The sequence below is a fragment of the Trachypithecus francoisi genome, unplaced genomic scaffold (genome assembly GCF_009764315.1).
Source record: "Trachypithecus francoisi isolate TF-2019V2 unplaced genomic scaffold, Tfra_2.0 Lachesis_group3, whole genome shotgun sequence".
Taxonomy (NCBI): Eukaryota; Metazoa; Chordata; class Mammalia; order Primates; family Cercopithecidae; genus Trachypithecus; species Trachypithecus francoisi.
The window spans coordinates 44,897,839-44,918,686 of record NW_022681468.1 but is presented as its reverse complement, the minus strand read 5'-3'; the positions used below and the strand labels follow the sequence as shown (position 1 = coordinate 44,918,686).

Below are 20,848 nucleotides of genomic sequence, written 5' to 3'. Positions count from 1 at the left end.
GACACCAGTGAATAAAACAAAAAGTCCCTGCTCTCATGGAGCTTACAGCCAGTATTCTGAAGTTTGTCTGTATTCGTCCTATCCTTGTTTTTATACTTTCATCAAATATGTGTATAGAATTGTTTTGCTGTCTTGTTCAGCATATTGTCTTCTTTTGTTTTTTAGGAATAGCTGTGTTTATGTAATTAGATCTGTTTTTGATAAATTGTATTCTGTTATTTACTCATTCTACCTTCTAATGAGCAGTTAGGTTATTTCCAGCATTGACTATTATGGTTCTCCAAAAAGATCATTGAACGTGTCACCTTGGATGGATGGATGGGAGAGTTTCTTCAAGACCGCATGTTTTATACTTTTTATTGTGACCACAGTAAGAATTATATACACCTCAGCTTAGTAAATACAAATATACACTTGGAAAAAGACTTCAAGAAACAGTATTTACTTACTTTTATCACCTGGGATGCACTCTATTTTGTTTTGTTTTGTTTCCTTGAGACATTGTTTCACTCTTGCTGCTCAGGCTGAAGTGCAATGGCATGATCTTGGCTCACTGCAACCTCCACCTCCCAGGTTCAAACAGTTCTCCTGCCTCAGCCTCCTGAGTAGTTGGGATTACAGGTGCCTGCCACCACACCCAGTTCATTTTTTGTATTAGTAGAGACAGGGTTTCACCGTGTTGGCCAGGCTGGTCTCGAACTCCTGACCTCAATTAATCCACCCACCTCAGCCTCCCAAAGTGCTGAGATCACAGGCGTGAGCCACAGTGCCCGGCCTATTTTATCTTTTCAAAATGCAGTTTACACACAACCCAGCTGATTGGGTTGTGTGTAACCCATACTGATTAAACTGGTTTTATCACCCATGTTCATTATTTTTAAAACATTGTTTTGAGATCTACAATTAGAAGTGGAATTGCTGAGTATTTGCTTAAGTGTATCTTCAGCTTCTTCAACTAGCTGTTGCCAGTTGCATTTCAGAGTGGTTGAACCAATTTAAACTCCTGTCAGCACTCTAGGGGAGTTCCTGTTTCTCCACATTCTGATCAACTCTTGATTTTGCCAGATGGATGAGAAATGGCATTTGTTTTAAATGTGCCTTCCCCTATTTACTAATGAAGTGTTTAAAGTGTCTTTTAAAGTATATCATGTAGAAGTTTAATTTAATGGTAATCAGAGCTGGCAGCAAGGAGGAAATATTGTGATTGATTGCCTCCTCTGGCAGAAAAAATGGTGTAATAATCATATAATGTCTATATTATTTATAATGTGCTAGACACTATCATTTGTGCACTGTATACATTATTTCATTTAATCCTCTTAAGAATCTTGTAAGGTTAGTGCCTTCTTATATACTTTTTTTTCTTTTTGGAGATGGAATCTCGCTCTGTCACCCAGGCTGTAGTGCAGTGATGCGATTTCAGCTTGACTCATTGCAACCTCTGCCTCCCAGGTTCAAGCCATTCTTCTGCCTCAGCCTCCCAAGTAGCTGGGATTATGGGCATGCGCCACCATGCCTGGCTAATTTTTGTATTTTTAGTAGAGACGGGGCTTCACCATATTGGCCAGGCTGGCCTAGAATTCCTGACTTTGTGATCCGCTCACCTCAGCCTCCCAAAGTGGTGGGATTATAGGCGTAAGCCACCACACCCGGCCACCTTCTTATATACATTTTATAGAGGAACAGATGGAGAAAGAGATTCAGAAAGGTTCAATAGTCACACTATTACTAAGTAGTAGAGCCAGAATTTAAACTCACGTTAGTCTAATTTTATAACTTATTTTCTTCAGTACTTCATGCTATTGGTGAATTCTTAGAGGAAGAAAGTTTGTCATTACTATTCTCTTCTGTTGGTTTGTCTCTTAAATGTGTTTAAGTTTTTGGGTTTCACTCACATCTCTTTTTTTCTTACTTTTTATCAAGATAGTGGAGTCTTTCCTCTGTAAAGCTTCACCTTATTTCTAGTCTAGGATCGTGGTCTTGTAACCTAGGATAGTGGTCTTGATTACTGCAATTTTGGTTATTTCTTGTTGGCCCTTAACGTGCCCCCATCTTCTGCCTTAAGCATTGCATCTAATCTTTTCCAGCAGTTTGCAGTCTTACTGTGTTTCAGAATCACATATGAAAATCTAAAAATCATAGATACCTAGGTTCCAACCCTACCCTGGAAATTCTGATTTGGAAATATTTATTTTTCTGTTGCACAGCCATGGTAGAGACCCATTTTCTTAGGGGTTAACGATGCTTTAGAGTCACACAGACTTGAAGCAGAGCCCTGATGCCATTAAACTTATTAGTTGAGTGATCTTGGCCAAGTTATTTAATCTTGGCTAAGGTTCTTCATCTATAAATTGGAGATAATATTATTACCTACCTTAGAGAGTTGTTGAAGAGATTAAATGAAGTAATGCTTGTAAAACACTTACCAGAGGGACTTAGACTACTTCTTAAACATTGCCTGCTAATAAGGTGTCATTATTACGTTATCCTTTATCCAATCAAAATGCTCGCCTTTGCAATGTGTATCAACTTGATGTCAGAAAAATAATCTGATAAATATCACCATAAAGGATGAATGATAGCTAGTTTTCATTACTTACCTTCCATTAGTTGAACTGTACTAGGAGGCAGAGGCAGATGGTTTTACCATACCAATCAACCAGTCTTTTCTGCTTATGTATCAGTTTGGACCTACACGGAAAATGAAGGGGAAAACAAATGTTTTTCCTTCCTAGGAGGATTTTCTTCTTGCCCTTTTTCTCAAAGTTTCCTCTCTGAGCTGAGTATCATTAGCATCAATACCCTAGTCTCAAAGCTACATAGTGATTTACCTAGATACTTTTCTCCACCATTATTCCCTACTACCTAACTCCTCTTCACCTCCATTAAATTTCTGTTCGTCATGCTATCCTTCTTTCGGATTGCCTTTAGTTCAATTGTGACTTACTTGATTGTTTGAACCCAGGTTTCTACATTTCTAAACCATTGTTCAGGTAAGGGCCAAGGTAAATTCTGACCAGCTGTCTTTTTGCCTTGTGTGGGCCCATTCTAGACCAGGGAGTGTTAAATTTTGAGTATTGGGAAAGGATTCGATTAGCTGAGCCTTCAGGCTTGTCAGCAGGGCTGTCACTAGACCCTTTGATTTTCTTTATATACCTAATGGTCATAGAGTATAATAATAATGGTACATGTTATTACTATTTGATTAATAGATTACTAGTAGTAATTGTGTTATATATTATATAGTACACTTTGTTATCTGTATATATAATTGCTTGCAACTTGAAATTTGAGGCTAGAGCATTTATAGTAATTTAATAACTTACTGACTTTATCAAAGACTGAAAAACCTCATGGAAAAAGTAGAATGTAAGCTAGACTTAAAAGGATAGGTGTACTTTTTTCTATAAATAGAAAGGATGAGGCAAGAGTTTCCAGTTAAGGAAACTGACATGAGCAAAGGCTTGAAGGAGCATGCAAATTTGGAGCATTGTGAGTAGCTTATTTTTTAGGTTTTCAGAGTTCATGAAGTGACAATAAAACTAGGGAGTTTGGAATCAAGCTTGAAAATCCCTGAATGTTCAACCAAGATATTTGAATTAGAAGGTTTTTTGGGTATGTCATGAATTCGTTTGGCTTTTCTTGATTGATACATGTACAACTTAATCCTTAGCTTACACGTGTTCATTGTATCTTTAAACACTTGGCCTGGTTCGTTTAAGTTGATGGCGACTGCCAGGTCTCCTTTCTGCCTTCTCCCCTTTATCCCAGTGCTTTAGTTTTTTTCTGCCTTTTTGTCTGTTGTGCGCTGTGCTTCATCAGGCTTTCCCCCAGTTCCTCCTTGTTAATCTCCAGATTCCAAGTCGGCAACACCGTGAATGTCTGCTTAATACAAGAGTTTTGAATTCCTGCATATCTCTTTCACTTATTAAAAAGATTGTTTGGTACATATTTTGTTGATAAGACAGTTATTGACTTTCCTGTTTCTCTTCCTTTGCAGACCTAGAGGATCAAGACATAATGGGAGCATTTTTAGACAAGCCAAAGATGGAAAAGCATAATGCCCAGGGGCAGGGTAATGGGTTGCGATATGGGCTAAGCAGCATGCAAGGTTGGCGTGTTGAAATGGAGGATGCACATACGGCTGTGATCGGTTTGCCAAGTGGACTTGAATCGTGGTCATTCTTTGCTGTGTATGATGGGCATGCTGGTTCTCAGGTTGCCAAATACTGCTGTGAGCATTTGTTAGATCACATCACCAATAACCAGGATTTTAAAGGGTCTGCAGGAGCACCTTCTGTGGAAAATGTAAAGAATGGAATCAGAACAGGTTTTCTGGAGATTGATGAACACATGAGAGTTATGTCAGAGAAGAAACATGGTGCAGATAGAAGTGGGTCAACAGCTGTAGGTGTCTTAATTTCTCCCCAACATACTTATTTCATTAACTGTGGAGACTCAAGAGGTTTACTTTGTAGGAACAGGAAAGTTCATTTCTTCACACAAGATCACAAACCAAGTAATCCGCTGGAAAAAGAACGAATTCAGAATGCAGGTGGCTCTGTAATGATTCAGCGTGTGAATGGCTCTCTGGCTGTATCAAGGGCCCTTGGGGATTTTGATTACAAATGTGTCCATGGAAAAGGTCCTACTGAGCAGCTTGTCTCACCAGAGCCTGAAGTCCATGATATTGAAAGATCTGAAGAAGATGATCAGTTCATTATCCTTGCATGTGATGGTATCTGGGATGTTATGGGAAATGAAGAGCTCTGTGATTTTGTAAGATCCAGACTTGAAGTCACTGATGACCTTGAGAAAGTTTGCAATGAAGTAGTCGACACCTGTTTGTATAAGGTAGCTAGACTTTTTAAAAAAACATAAAATGATTTTATGTCGTATTAATCACTACTCTAGTATTTAATCATCTTAGAATCTGTAATTCTGAAAACTAAGTTTTTGGCACAATTGTAGGATTCTGTAGGATACCGTTCACCAGTTATGAAAATATATCATAGGAACACTATGCAGAAATAAATTACCCAGTTACCATATCTGCAAGAGTTATAAGCTGAATGTTTAGTCTTACTACTTGAGCTTTGTAATAATGTGGAAGATTATCAAAGGTAAAAAGATTTTATCAGAATGCATGTTTTGAAAGAAAGAGGGTGGGGAGGGTTAGGCCTCAGTGTCTATAAATGAAAAGCATTTTAGAATTTTAGTATTTTGACCATGTGATATCTCAGTACATTTGTGATATCCTAATACTTTGAAACTAAGGTTTAATGGGTCTGTAGCACTTAAAAGAGGAATGTAGTGATCATTAGATGTGATGTAATAGAAATAGCCTTGTACATGGAGTCAGAAGAACTTAGAATGTATGGTTTTAGGTAAGCTATTTAAACTCTGAATAATCAGTTTTTTTCATCATATAAAGGGTAAGACATTATTATGTTGTCTGATGGGGTTGTCAGGAGGATCAAATGGGATAATATACATAGGTGAGCTAGCTCAGCCCCTTTGTTTTACAAATGAGGAAGCTGAAGCCAGAGAAGGTTCTACAAACTTTAACGAGTCAGACAGACTTGAGACCAAAGCTTACCTCTATTACTTTTGTACTCTACATTCCTGAAGAAATTGTTCAATCTCTCTCAGCTTTAAAATGGAGATAATAGTATCTTATAGGACTGTTGAGGAATTAATAAGCATATGTGTGTGTGTGTGTGTATATATATATATATATATAAAATGCCTAGTTTAGCATATAATACATGCTACACCCTTTCCTAGAGATATTATAAATGACTTGTACAAGGTTTTATACATTGGTAGCAGCATTAAGACTAGAAAATCAAGCCCTTGACTTGGGTTCAGTGTTTTTTCTGCCACACTCTCTTCTGTTTTGTCAATAATGCTTATTAACTTATTCTTTGATTTTTTTTAAACAAATGTTGACTTTTTAAAATTCTTAGATATATTTGATACTCAGATATTTTAATTACAGCATTTGAATACTTAGATGTCTTTAAAAATGAATGTAGTTCCTAAAAGTTGTCAGTTTTTTTAATTATACAAGTTAAAAGCTAGTTTATAAACCTTATATGTAGTTTTACCTCTTATTTCATATTTCTACTTAGGAAGCAAATGTAATAGCCCCACAATTTATAATTTATTTTAAATGTAATTTTATCAGGTACGTGTAACTGCAGATCAAATCCTATTGTAAACAATGCCGTTAAAATTTTCTGTCATGTTGTATGAAATGAATGTGTGTGTACCTGTATGTTTGTATTAGGTATCACTTCAAATTAAGTTACCAGTAAATGTTTACAAATAGTATTGTTTTATAGAATTATAAAAAATTATTATTACAGTGTGATTAACCTGTAATGTTTCTCTCCTGTCTTTTGGAGTATTGGTTATACTGTATTCTCTCTATACTGTTCGGGGGAGTGGGAGTCATTGCACACACACACACGCTTGCACGTGCACGTGCATATATATAATTTTTCTCCCTAAAAGTAACATTTTCACTAGAACAAGTATAGCTAATTGGCACAGCTGTAAAGGTTCTCAAGGCTTTGAAGAGCAAAAAGAAAACTCAGATTTCTCAAATTTTTTTCTTCCCAGGGAAGTCGAGACAACATGAGTGTGATTTTGATCTGTTTTCCAAATGCACCCAAAGTATCGCCAGAAGCAGTGAAGAAGGAGGCAGAGTTGGACAAGTACCTGGAATGCAGAGTAGAAGGTGGATCATTTAACAAAAAATAAGTAGCTTTATTAAAGAAAAATCTTCAACACAATCAAACTTTTAACATTTTAGTTTTTAGATTTTTATGTGTCTTTGACATCTAGTGTCTAGTGTACGAAAGTGGAAAAGGACATTTCTGTAGTAACTGTTAAGATGTATGCAGTTGTCCTATCACAGTTATATTAGAAATAACAACTAGCGTGGAAAGTAACTTACATTCTGTTCAGGATACTTTTGTTTTAAAAGGCTAAAATGTTTATGCGCTCTAAAATTCTTAATTCACTGGCATGAGTAATTTTATGCCGGGAAAATCTGATTTGTGGTTTATTTAATTACAAAGAGATTGTGATGGTGATAATTTGAATACCATCTTTCTATGAAAAGGTGTGATATTAATTTTTAATCTCTAGGGCCTTTTTTCTATAACTTGAAAATCACAGACTTGTCATTAGCAACTTTATATACACAACTTTAAAAAACTTGCTTTAAACTGTTTCAGAGCTTCTTACCTAAGTCATAAACTGTCTCACCTAAATAAGATAGACCTCAATAAAAGACATAATATTTCTCCACCTGGCAGAAAAGTAACTGCCGAGTAAGATTAAGAAATAAGTTGGGCATTTCTGGAGTATATTTCTCATAATTCTGCAGAGACTTCCAGTTTATTGCATATATGCAGTAAGTGTATATATTATGCAGTTTCTCTAAGCAGAAAAACTTGACATGACTTTTATAGTGTTAAAACATGAAAATGCTGGTGAGCTGGGGTAGAAAAAAAGTAAGAAAAAAATTAAATGTAAAAAGTAGCGTTAAAATGCATTTTATTTTAGGTTCCTAATGTCGTTAATTTGCACATTAAAGACCTCTCTAATCGCATGCAAACATTGACCTGCCACACCTACATCCCACTGTGCCTGCATTATTAAAATTACTATTCACTTTAATTTTGTTTTTTCCCTTTTTACTGTTTGATACCAATCATAATCAGTCTGATACTAGAATCATGATTGGTTTTGTTCTTTAGTACTGTCTAGAGGCTACTATTTTGTTTTTATTGCCGTCCGCCACTTGATAGTCATACATCTCCTATGTGTTTGTACTATTTAGTATTGCATTCATTGGACGTACTGTTCAACGAATTTGTCTCCTTACTGTTACCAAGGGTCTTGGAATTTTTATATTTTAAATCATTCAATATAAATTATAGGTATAGTAACATTTAAAAATATTTAGAATGCTACAATCATTGGTTCAAACTGTTGATTAGTGGGAAAATATAAATTCGTAAGAATAATATGTATAGGGATAAGTTGATATTTAATGTATTGGCACTTTAACTTGGGCACATATGTTTTCTTATTGGTTTAAAGAAATAAGTATTTTAATATTTTTACTATGAAATGGGATCCAATTTTAGAAATGAATTGCTGCTTTTTTCTTTAATGTGTACTCTTTAAGTTTTAGATGGAATTATGAAATACTCACTTTACATAATTTTGTTACAATAATAAGTTTCATATTTCTTATCAAGCAAGAGTTGCCACCTGGACAAAATTTACATTGATACTCAATATTTTTGATATGTTAAAGTGTTATACTTGTACCATTCAGTTGGAGATTGTCATAAATTAAATATGGTATTTTTTACTCAGATTCGATGAGACTGCAACTAGAGATTAAATACTACATTAAGATTGCTGCTATTTTAAAACATAGAATGTAACTGTTTGTATTGTAAAAGTTGTTGTATGTCCTCAGTGAAAAATACTGCCTTCAGCTTCCAAAGCAGGCACCCGAATGCCTTTTTCTTTTCTCTCTCTCTCTTTCTTTAAATACATGCCTTCACTAGATTGCTGTGACCTACTAAACCTCTTTTTATTTGCTTGGAACACTTTTGGCTTCTCTGTCCACAATATAGAAAAGGAAAGGCCTTCCAGCTCTCCTTTTCTCTTATTTGTTCCCTTCTAAATACTTGACTCTCTTGGGGGTATGAAAAGATTCAGCTCATAATTTATATTACTATTAATTTTGTGGTCCTTCTAAGCCAATTTAAAATTATACTTTTATGTATATATTTTCAAAATCTTTGCTACTGACTACCTTAGCTTTAAAGTTGCTAATTTGGAGATAACTGATAGAATCCCTGAAGTTTGGTGGAGGGGAGTGGAAAGGAGCAGAATGTGTTTGTGTATATGTATGTGAAACATGGATCTTCTATACATAAATATTCTTTAGAAGAAGCGTTCAGTCTTTACAATTCTAAGTAAAATGTATAGATAACAGAAATTAAAGGAATATTTCTTAAAATTCATTTCTTTTTCTTTTTTGAAAGCAGATAGAAGCAAGGCTAGTATAGTATGAATGGTCAGGTAGTTTAAATGTGTTGTCCCACGTGGAATAGGAGATATTAACTGTTTTTAAAACTTTACATTTTTTTTTATGAGAATTTGTTTTCCTGTAATTTTCTTCACAGTTAAAATATCCTAATTTATATTTTAACAAAAGAGATGTAAGATACATCAAGTATAGATGATTCAAGGTAATGTTTTTTAGACCTGAAACCATTATTGATTCAACTTATCATCAGTGTTTATTTCTATTGTATCTAGTTATCTATCCAAATAATTGTATTGGCTTAGTGGAGACTGTATGTTAAGTGTATTAGTTTTAGATTGTGAAATTGTGCAGTTTAGGTAAACATCAAATCCCTTTATTTTTGTACAGCAGATTTCCAGCATTAGAACCATGTAGAACAAATATACTAGATGTTAAAGATTACACAATAAAGGAACTTGGCAAACCAAATCTGAGATCCTTGCTTTTTGTTCAGATTTAAGACTGTTTTTTTTTTTTTTTTTTTTTAAGGCAAAAAAGTAATAGATGGTAAAAATTGGCCTTTATTCTAAAAGGACAGTTTGAACCATTTAAAGAAATATTATGGGTAGCCATGTCTTCTTTAAAAATTTTGAGGCCTGATTGAAGGATGAATCTTTATTTGTTTTTCAAAGGTATTTACAAATTGAGAAGCAGAATGATGATTTCTTGCCCCACTAATGACGAAGAAAATACCATTTCTTACTGTAAACATTGAAAAACAAAAACTCAACAAAACTTGAACATATAACTTACAAATAGTTCTGACTTGAATTTGCATGTGGAGTATGTGTGCTAAAACTGCAAGTGAAGACTTTTTATACTTAGAGGAATAGTTTTAGAGTTCTTTGTAAGGTTCTTTGTTCATAATTGTTTATATTCTGTGATGTGAATAACAGTATGCATCTGCACAGCAGCACTACAGATCATATTGCTGTGCCCTTTTAATAACTGGATATTTTAAAATTCTTTTAAATGCAGTTGTATGGTTTATCAAATGGTTCTCTTTTTAAGCGTTGTGTAAGGAAATTTAGGCCTTTTCTATTCAAGGCTTTGTTCAAGTAATCAGTGAAGGAAATGGTATTATATATCTATACAGTATATTGTTTAAAGATACTTTAGAGAAGAATTAAACTGAGACAGTGATGTTCAAGTACATAATCTGTGGATGCTATTTAAGTATCATTTTACAAATATAAATATATACATAAAATAATTGAGTTAGTGTATAATCTATAAATTCCCCTATAATTAAGGGTTATTATTTTCAAATCTTGAAATTGTTTTTTAAAATTCCACGCAGTATATTATATAGGGCAAAGTTCAGGAAACATGTTTCCAGTCTAAAGAGAGAAGTGATGTAAGAAGTAACTAGTTGACATCTTAAGAAAAGATATTCTCACTTGTGCACACATATCCTTGATTATATAATATGCTGATTTAACATGAAATATTTTTTCATATTTTAGTTTTGATTTGAAGTTAATCTTATGTGTCATTTTATGCATTTTTTGTCATAAATCTTCAGAGGTCAACTTGATTTTTTTTTTTTTTTTTAATAATACCAGATTAGAAATATCTCAGATGTGGTAAATGCCATCTTTAAAAAGCTAGGTTATCTTTATTTCGGTTTTCTTTTTAATTAAATTTGGATAACACTTACAAAAAAAGTACTTCTGATTCCCAGAAATCATAAAGAAGCAGGGGGAAGGCGTCCCCGACTTAGTCCATGTGATGCGCACATTAGCGAGTGAGAACATCCCCAGCCTCCCACCAGGGGGTGAATTGGCAAGCAAGTAAGTTACATTCTGTACACTCTTACGCTTTATGTCAGTGTATGAAAATGTTAGGTATTTATTGATAAAATGTGTGTTTACCTAATTTCTGAACTGATGCATTTATCTGTGTTTTAATCTGTGATTTCAATTTTTTTTTAGTGTTAGACTATGTAGAGCTTGTTTAGACTTAGATATCAGTATCATTGTAACTAATTGCAATGAGAGTTGTCTTTATTGGAAGTTCGGTTGGCACTGATTTCCTCATAGAGCATAAACAAGATAATATACTGAAAGAATTTTTAAACTAAATGACATAGCACTACATTAAAAATTTACAAAATTCTAAGTGTCATCGTTAGTAGTAGTATAATTTGATTTGGTCAATCCCTGAGTAACTTAACACCCTGAAAATTCCCTTTCCTCTTATGGACGATGTTTCTATGTCTGATTTTCCCAGTGTTTTTGTTTGTTGATTGCTGGTTAGTTGGTTTTAGGTGTCAGGGAAGAAGAATATATTTCTTGTCTTTTCCCTTTCCACTTCAGTTCATAGAATTGGACTACTTTGTGTTAAATATTAAGCTTACATCTTTACATAATAAAGTGGAAAATTCAAGCAGTTCCAAGGCTTAAAACATTTTTACCTCAAATATCCATATAATTGACTTACAAACATAAAACTTGCAAATACCTTTGGCTTGAATTTGGATATAGAGTAAATGTGCTAAAACTACAAGTGAAGACTTCTTGTACTTACAGTGAAGATATATTATTGACTAATGTTCTCGATTCTCTACCGTGTTTTGCAAATGTGACCATGTTCTTTGTAATCACTAGTGATTGTGGAACTTCCTGTTTGAAGCTTTTATTTCTTGGAAACTTTTTTTCCATATGGCTTTCTATGAAACGATCTATAAAATTACGTCAAATCAACTTTGGAAGTAGGGAGACTATAACTTGTAAATACACTACAGATTTTTAATAAAGTGTTACTCAAAACTAATTCCTAGACTTGTCATGGAAATGTCTTATTTGACATTTCAGTTTTAATAGAACTATTAAAAAGGGCATTAAGAAAAGTAGAAGCTTTAATATAAAGTATACTCTGATTCTTCAAAACTACAATGCAACTCTTACCTAGCTTATGTTAGTATTATATCTTAAGAATGGCATTGCCATTGATGACTCATAACCATTTAAACCAGTTCAAATGGAGATAGACTATATAGACTTTTTTTTTTTAAATCTGTAATTTTTAGCCTTCTAAAACTGGGTTGGTAGAGTGTTATAAGACATTTTAGAGTGAACTCACCTCTACTTAACATAGGGGCCCAAATATCTTAAAGTGAGGGTCACTGTTGACAGCAAGAAATAGAACTAAAATAATTTCTGAGTGTAAGATTATCTTAGAAATTTTAATAAACACCTGGCTATGAGTTACTAAGCAGTGTTTTGCTTTCTGAAGAATTAATTTTCTGCATTTTTTTACACTTAGGAGGAATGTTATTGAAGCCGTTTACAATAGACTGAATCCTTACAAAAATGATGACACTGTAAGTAGCATTTTAGCTCCCTTTGCTTTCCCTTCCCCTCCACTCTAAATGCATATCCTTCCTACCTGTTTTTGCAGAGCTGTTCACTGTACCCATTCTCTTACACACACCCCTGATTGATTGCTTTGAACTCTGCTTGCTCTGATCTCTCCTGCACCACAGTTCTAGTGATTGAGGACATAATCATGGTGAGTGGCCACCTCTCTCAAAAAAGAAGAAAGTCCTTTTGAATTATTCTGGATTTTTTAAGTCTTTACAAGCAGTCAACTTCAGAAGGTTTGCTTTGCCTCCACTAAATTTTTTTTTTTTTTTTCGAAGTTGGGACTATCTCTACTCAGAATCTTGTCTTATTCTGAGTTTTGTAAGCAGCTGCAGCAGAACTTCAGAATGTTTGTCTCCACTAAATAGTTTATATGGTTGGAATTGCCTTTGTCAGGAATCCCGAAGTATACACTTCACTTAAATATTACAGAATTGTTTGCATAAATAGACATTAGAATGCCATACTCTCCAGTTAAGTGTTCTATTGCAATTCTGTTGTATGATGTTTATAGAAAAGTGATAACGTAAAAATCATGTGGGCACAGCTCTGAAATATTTTATGTATTGCATTATGAAGCTTCTTCACATCTCATCTTACTTGAGTTCTTAATCTTTTCTGATGCAATAAAGGTTTATAAAAGTGGTATTCTAAAACTATTGGATTTCATTAAAGAAAAAATTCTTTTTAATAGATTTATTGATTTAGTAATACATTTGGTCAGCCTCACCATAAAACCATATTTCAAATATTTTCCAAAAACAAAACAAAGGATTAACAATTCTTTGAACAGATTAAACATTGATATTTCATATATACACATATATACTTACATACTTTAAAAAACATTTATATTCTGAAAGTCATCTTTACAGAACATTATCTTTCTCCATTATTCAGAAAGTATGGTGTATTTTGGCACTGCTAAACTTTAACGTTGTTCCTTGTTTTGCTTCCTTTTATAAAGGACTCTACATCAACAGATGATATGTGGTAAAACTGCTCATCTAGTCATGGAGTTTACCTTCACCTCCAAAGGAGAGTACAGCTCAACTTTGTTGAACCTTTTAACATCCATCCTCAACTTTAAGGAAGGGGATATGACATGGGTGAGAATGATTACATCAGAGAACTTCAGCAGTACAACAGCTAGCCCAGAACTGATTTTTTTTTTTTTTGTAAATTTGAGACTTATGTAAACGTGATTTCAAACCATAATTCATGTTGTAAATCAGACTCCAGCAATTTTTGTTGTATGATTTTGTTTTTTTTTTGTAAAGTGTAATTGTTCTTGTACAAAATGCTCATATTTAATTATGAACTGCTTTAAATCACTATCAAAGTTACAAGAAATGTTTGGCTTATTGTGTGATGCAACAGATATATAGCCGTTTCAAGTCATGTTGTGTTTGGACTTGGGGTTGGAACAGGGAGAGCAGCAGCCATGTCAGCTAGACGCTCAAATGTGCAGATGATTATGGGAAATAATCTCAAAATCTTACAAAGCTGAACATCCAAGGAGTTATTGAAAACTATCTTAAATGTTCTTGGTAGGGGAGTTGGCATTGTTGATAAAGCCAGTCCCTTCATTTAACTGTCTTTCAGGATGTTCCTTCGTTGTTTCCATGAGTATTGCAGGTAATAATACAGTGTATTTGTAAGAATCTCAATCTTGGGGCTAAATGCCTTGTTTCTTTGCACCTCTTTTACAAGTCCTTACATTTAATTACTAATTGATAAGCAGCAGCTTCCTACATATAGTAGGAAACTGCCACATTTTTGCTATCATGATTGGCTGGGCCTGCTGCTGTTCCTAGTAAGATATTCTGAATTCCATTTTATCAATAAAGCTTGATTTAACAAACAAGAAATTTAATCATGTATGTGTAATTCCTCTTTTACCCCGGCCTTTTAAAACACTGTGCCATTGTAATGAGACGTTTCTCATAGGGAAAGATGTTAGTCTCTTTTAATTGGACAACACTGTTACTCAAGGCATAGATGAAAGTGTTTCCTTCCATTAGAAAGACTAAAAGATTTAATTTTTGGTTGTACCTTAATCTGTTTTTTAAATAGTTTCTTTCAGGCTGCTTATTTTTCATTAAGATGTGTATCAGCTTGGATTTGCCTCAGTTTAATTAAAATAATTGTCAAAGTTTGACAATCTAACACTCTATGGTAGGGGTGTGTGTGTGTGTTTGTGTGTGTTTGCCCGTGATTTTTAATTGGTCCATGTCTTTAGAATCCAAGTGGTTAAGATGTATTTGTGATTTGAAATATAGCATGTTGATAATATTTAGCCGTTGGCCTTTACAAATAACTTTCAAAGCTTAAGGAATTGTAGATGTAAAAATAACCTAATTTAATTTAGGCTTAAATTCCTCTGATTAAGCATGTGAAAGTAAGTTTTAAAATCTGTCACATTGAAAAGATTACTGTTCGTGCCCTTCTGTATTTTTGTCTCTTTCGGTTGAATATTGTATTTATCACCATGTAATCATTCAGTAGGCAGATTCCCACTAGAAAACTATTAAAATGTAAGACTAAAATACAACATTGAATACAAAATCAAAACTTTGTGTATAAAAACCAGTATAGTCCATTTTGTTATATTTGTTTTTTCCCTAACTTGGAAATATACATATTTGTATATATAGCCTTAAAATTAATGTAAAGTTAGGGGAGTAGTGGGGAAAGTAATGTGAAATGTCTCAGATTTAAGTAGTTAAATACCAGCAAAATTTTTTCATTATCCCTCTTATTTTGTGAGGTGATTAAATGTAACTTAATTGTATTTAATTTATATCTTATTCCAGCATGAATGAAGAAAAACTGAAGTACTATTTATATTTAGAAATTCATATCAGTTGAAATTACAGAACCAATTCCATACTTACAATAAATACTTAATGTCTAAATCTGTGGTAGAGTGCGAAGTATGATAATGTTCTAAGTTATGGCTTTGCAAGTATCTAAATGTGCATTTAATGAATATCAGTGCTTGTATTATAGACTTAATTACCAGACATGCTGGTACTGAAAGCTAAATCCCTATTATAACAAGCCAGTTCCTTAATATTTTAAGTAGACTGACAGTTTTAGTTCCAGAAATTGCAAAACTTTGAACTGGACTGTGTAATCTTTTGAGATGCACAACTTAAATCACAAGTAGAGTATGTGATGGAAAGCTATATTTCAAACCATAACAGCATATTTACGGCTTTTTTTTTTTTTGAGTCTTTAAACAAGAGAAAATTAAAATATTCCTGTCAAAATTATTAGTATTGAAATTAGGCTTGGAAACAAGAGAGAACTATTTGAGTGATCTGAGAAGACTAAATCTTTTCCACATGAATCAGCACTGCCATACTAATAATTTTTTTACTATAAAAATACAGGAAGGAAGTATACATTATAACAGCAGACTGTTCCTGATTCCTGGAGGTAATAGTGGGGGAAACCAACCTACGTTTTAAAGGCACTTTTGCACCTCTACTGTGCACTTCATTCTTGTACCACTTAAATTCTTCACCCCCATCCCCTTTTTTTGTGCTAATTAGCATCTCAGGGCAATGCCTCAAAAATGTTTGATGTGTTCTGTTCTTTGGAGGGAAAAAGTTCTTGTGTGATGATAATACAGTACTCAAAATATACTTTTATCACTTAAATGTCTTATTTGCTGCTATGAATAGGAAATAACATTTTGTATAGCAGGCTTTGTTTTACCCTAATATTAAAAAATTTCACTGACCTTTCTTTCATTGTTTTAACAGGGTAGAATCTCCTAATTTCCACTTTCTTGGGAATATACTTTTATAGACAATAGAAGCAGTTATCAATATTAGCGCTTACTTTAAAAAATCAAAGTGATACTTAATTCAACTTTGGAAGTATCTCAAACACTTACTTTATAGTGCATTAACTTGCTTCTAGAGTACTTAATGCAACTGCTCTAGCCACTTAGTTTTTTATACTAATCTCAACATTAAGAAATTTGGATGAAGTAATAAATTAGTTATGTAATTCAAGTAATCTGAATTACAGCAGTACTTTTAGTGATCATTCATATGACCATATATTAACCCAGCTAATAACAGTTTTTTTTACAAAATGTTTCGAGTATTATCGGTAAAACACTGTTCTAGGCTAAGCACCTTGGGACTGTAAAGAAATGAGTAGATCCTTGGCTTCAAGTTTACATTTGGACAATTTATAATCTAGTGTATGTTAGTATTATAACTGGATCACTCATCAAAAAAAAAAAAGCTATTGCCCACCCGTTATCTACCAGGTACTTAGCTAATTAAGGCAGGTCCCTGCCCTAAAGAGCTTGTTTATAAACTTCCTTTACTCACCTGAAAACTCTTCTCCAGTTTATTTTCTTCTCTCCGAAGTTAAAAATCATTCAGAAGAACATTTTGCTTAGCATAAGAATAAAATTGGACTGAAGAGGCTTAAGCCCATTCAGTATGCTTGATTGCATTTATCGAATGGCCTTTATTCTTCCTGCTGACAGCAGTAACTCAGAGGAATAGGTAATAGATTTCTGAAAATTCTCCAGCCATGGAAATGTAGGTGGAGTTTGAGTTTAAGGCATTTAAAAATGTAAATATCTCTAGCTAAATTTATCTTAGGTAGAACTCTGTGTTTTTGCAACACACTGCCAGTGTTATTGTCAAATTTTAGCCAAATTATTACTATGTTTTAATATTTTAAAATAATTTCACTGCCCATCTTTACTGGACAAACTCATTTGGAGTTCAACTTGTGATTTCTGAAAGAACTGATGAAATTGGGTACTGCTTTTTTTCTCCATTTTTTGTTTTATTTTAATTTTGAATTTCATGGTATATACTTTTAGTTCAAACTTGGCTGTTTGTACAGTATTAGGATTTTGTATTAGAAAATATGTGTAAATATCTTAGTATATAATTGTTTCTCATTTGAGGTTTTTCTTCTAAGGGACCTTAAAGAGTTTTATATACTTTTGCTCACAGATACTGCTAGTGAGATTACCATTTTTTCAATATCTAGTCTTCTAGTTTTTCTTTTAGGCATTAGGAAGCCTTCTTAAGAGTTCAAAATTTTGGAAGCCTAATTTGGTGTTACTTCCTTCAGTTATGTGCCATGTGTTTTGGTTTATATATGTTTTAAATTGTATATTACCTTGGAATATGCTTGAAATATTTAAGAATACATTTTCAAAATGTATAATATTGTATTGTTTTGTTGATCAAAATAATAAGTCTCAGTTAAATGTTAGTTATTACTGATAGTCAAAACGCTCAATAGAAATGATGAGAGGCATTGGTTCCAATTCATTGTCAAATGAACATTTTGTAATTTTGTTCACAGATTCCCTTTCAGTTGTTCTGTATATTAAGATAGTGGCTTCTGCTCTCACTGTTTTCCTATTTATATTACTAGCAGATAGGAGTGCTAATTAGAAAAACTTATAATGGTATATTGAAATTGCAGTTGACAACTTATATTTTTATGAGATGGAGAAAAAGGATTGTTTAAGTTGATAATGTTGACTTTTTTTCTTCCTTATCCTGCACGAAATACTGCCCTCGTTTCCTCTATTTTCCTCTTGGTGTTTTCTCTTTTTTTCAAACAGAAACAGGACAATTCCATTTTCTTGAGCAAGAAAGCTTAGTGTGTTACTTCATCAAGGCTAGCTAATACTGTGTTAAACCTGGCTGAAAATGAGAAAACTTGGGAGATGGAGGAATGGGGAAATGGCAGTGGGATAGCTAGGGAAGAATTACTCTTAATTGTTTTAAAAGCCATAGGAAAGTCTTCTTTGTACCTGGCTGTAAATTTATAAGAACAATTGTGTCACATAAACCAACAAGAATCAACCTTTGCTGCTTCAGAAAATTTGATTTTTCCAGCAAGGAAATTAATAAGAGTTACTGATTCTTCGTCGTAGAAACAACTGAGAAGAATTAATACAGTGTTTCTTCACTAGAAAACCCAACCCTTCATTTCTTTTCATTGCTCCAAAACCCAGTTTTCAACTAATGGTTTTCTCATTAAACTAAATGTTTAGAAAAATTGTTTAGAGTTTTTCTTTTTCTTTTATATAGTCCTCCTGATCCAGTATAAGACTATTTAGTAACGTGCATTTGTATGGTACTATCTAAAGTAAGTTAGATTGATGTAAGAGATTGGGTAGCTGCGGAACAAAATTAGTTATATCCTAATTAGGTACAGTGAATGACACAAAATCATTTTAGCAATGCTTAACCTTTTGGGGTCACAGGCCTTTTGAGACTGATGAATCCTAGGGACTCCTTTACCCCGGAAAATGCATATATAACATACATATCTCCCTAAAGGTTACAATATTGTAGTGGTTCATGGAGACCCCATGGTTAAGAGCCCATTCTAAAGTACAGTAGGGCATCATCCCTTTTCCTGCAAAGCCCAAAAATATTATTTCAAGGGCATGAAAATAACTTGAGTCTATTTTAAGGAATTGTTTCACTCTAGAGGTAGATGGGGGGCCTGGCTAGAATCTGACATTAAAATACACCTTTTTAAAAATACTATATTTGGGGGAAAAGTGATTAAAAGGTGAAGAAAAATAGTATTCAGAAGTTTTGGACATTAATGTCTTTCTCTAAGATTTGCCACTTTAGAAATTCAATAGAAAAGAGATAAAACAGAAATTGAATATATCTGGAACATTTTTGGCCTTCATAATGCAGATATACTATGTTAACAAGTAATACATTTACCAGGTTTTAATGTTTTGAGCTTTCTAGTATTAGAATTCATTAAATGTTTAATTCAATTTATATTCTAAGGAATTAGGTTATTTATGTACTAATTCAGGATGTTAACATCCAACACGGACAACCACCACCAATGCACAGTTAATGAGATTCCTAAAATATAGTAAGTACAATGTAACAAACATAGAATTTTGCATTTGTTGCCAAAATCAGATGTTTAATTACAGCTTATTGCCATTTGTGGGTCTTCTGGAACATAGAAACCATTGTCTTACCTGGTTCTCCCTTGACTCACTTAATAGCATATCTGCAGGAAAGTACCTTGTTTGTAGTGATATGCCCCAATACTGATTGATTTCACTCTTGAAATGAGTTATATCACTTAATTTGTATGAACGTTATGAGTGGAGAGAGATGTACATGTTAAAAGCATGTTGCATTATATAGAGATTCATTTTTTAAAGTCTATAAATGTTAAGACTAATATAATTGCAGAAATATTTTTCTTAACTACAGTGTGTAACAAAATTCTTCATAGCAACTCACCCACTTTGCAGTTTATGTGATCCACACTTTTAAAGAAATTCCATAAATGTATATTTTGTATTATGTATTATTTCCTGGTCCAAAGAAAATATGTGAATTCAGTTCTAACTTTAAGAATGTACTGTTTATTTTCAAGTTCATTGAAAAATTGCATTCAGCCTGCTAATGGTTGCAGATTGTATGTTAGATGAAAAGTAGAAATAATTTCTAGTTTGCAAAACTGGTGCCACTGAATAAACAGGCAATTGCATAATGTGTGTGTATTTATGGTTGTTTAATATTGCAAGCAGCATTTTCATTCTAAGAAACCTGGAAATTTTGAAATTAGTTATTGGAAGACCTTAAAAGATTTTTTTTCAACTGAGAGATAAATCTGATAGAATTTGAACTAGATTTATTCCTTCCTGATTTTAGGAAGTTTACTGAAAGCCAAAAAGTTTCAGTTGTTGGTTATTGTCATGAAACATTCCAGAAATAAAGAAGCCAGAGTAATTTATTTTTAGTAAGAACATTCCCATTTGTCTGTCTTCTAATAGATGATTACTCCCTTGAAGAGTTGAAATTGGGAATTGGGAGTGGTCTGGGAAAGGACTTCCTCACCTAGTATCTGTGGTATAGTGCCTGCTTCAAAATGGCACTTGAATGTGTGTGTTTTTAGGATGCAGAAAGGAGGTGTTTATTTCCTCTACCAATTCTGATTATTAGCTATATTATATCCTGTGTTCATGTCTGAAAGTGACTTACAGGTTTAATTGATTCTAGTCATGGCTCCCATAATTAGAGAATTTTTAGAGTTGAACTGTTAATTAAAGTGAAAGTCTGTGAGCCACAAGAGCTCATTTTGTTTGTTGTAAAATGTGTAATAGAACAGTAATGAAGCTTCATAACCAAAGGTAAAACGTCTTAGAACTTAGTAAGATTAAGTAAGGCAAATAAGGTTTTATTTGATTTATATGTAAGTGGAACCTCTTCGCTCGTCAAATTGTATCATTCAGTTTTGTTCATGGGTTTTTTTAGGCTTGGGTTCCCTCTTCACCCCGCTTTGGAGCTTTTCTTTTGAATGTTGAAGC

At 33.3% G+C, this 20,848-nt stretch overlaps 1 protein-coding gene across 4 annotated transcripts in view; it reads left to right on the top strand.

Annotated features, from left to right (window-relative positions):
• Positions 1 to 20,031, top strand: part of PPM1A (protein phosphatase, Mg2+/Mn2+ dependent 1A) — a 52,463-nt gene extending 32,432 nt beyond the window's left edge. For all 4 annotated transcript variants that reach the window (XM_033187848.1, XM_033187845.1, XM_033187847.1 and 1 more), the window contains 5 exons: positions 4,001 to 4,854; positions 6,628 to 6,745; positions 10,809 to 10,917; positions 12,392 to 12,449; positions 13,457 to 20,031. In XM_033187848.1, the coding sequence (XP_033043739.1) occupies positions 4,001 to 4,854; positions 6,628 to 6,745; positions 10,809 to 10,917; positions 12,392 to 12,449; positions 13,457 to 13,486 (1,169 nt within the window). In that variant the 3' untranslated portion in view covers positions 13,487 to 20,031. The remainder of the gene's footprint in view (positions 1 to 4,000; positions 4,855 to 6,627; positions 6,746 to 10,808; positions 10,918 to 12,391; positions 12,450 to 13,456) is intronic.
• Positions 20,032 to 20,848: the final 817 nt, after the last annotated feature.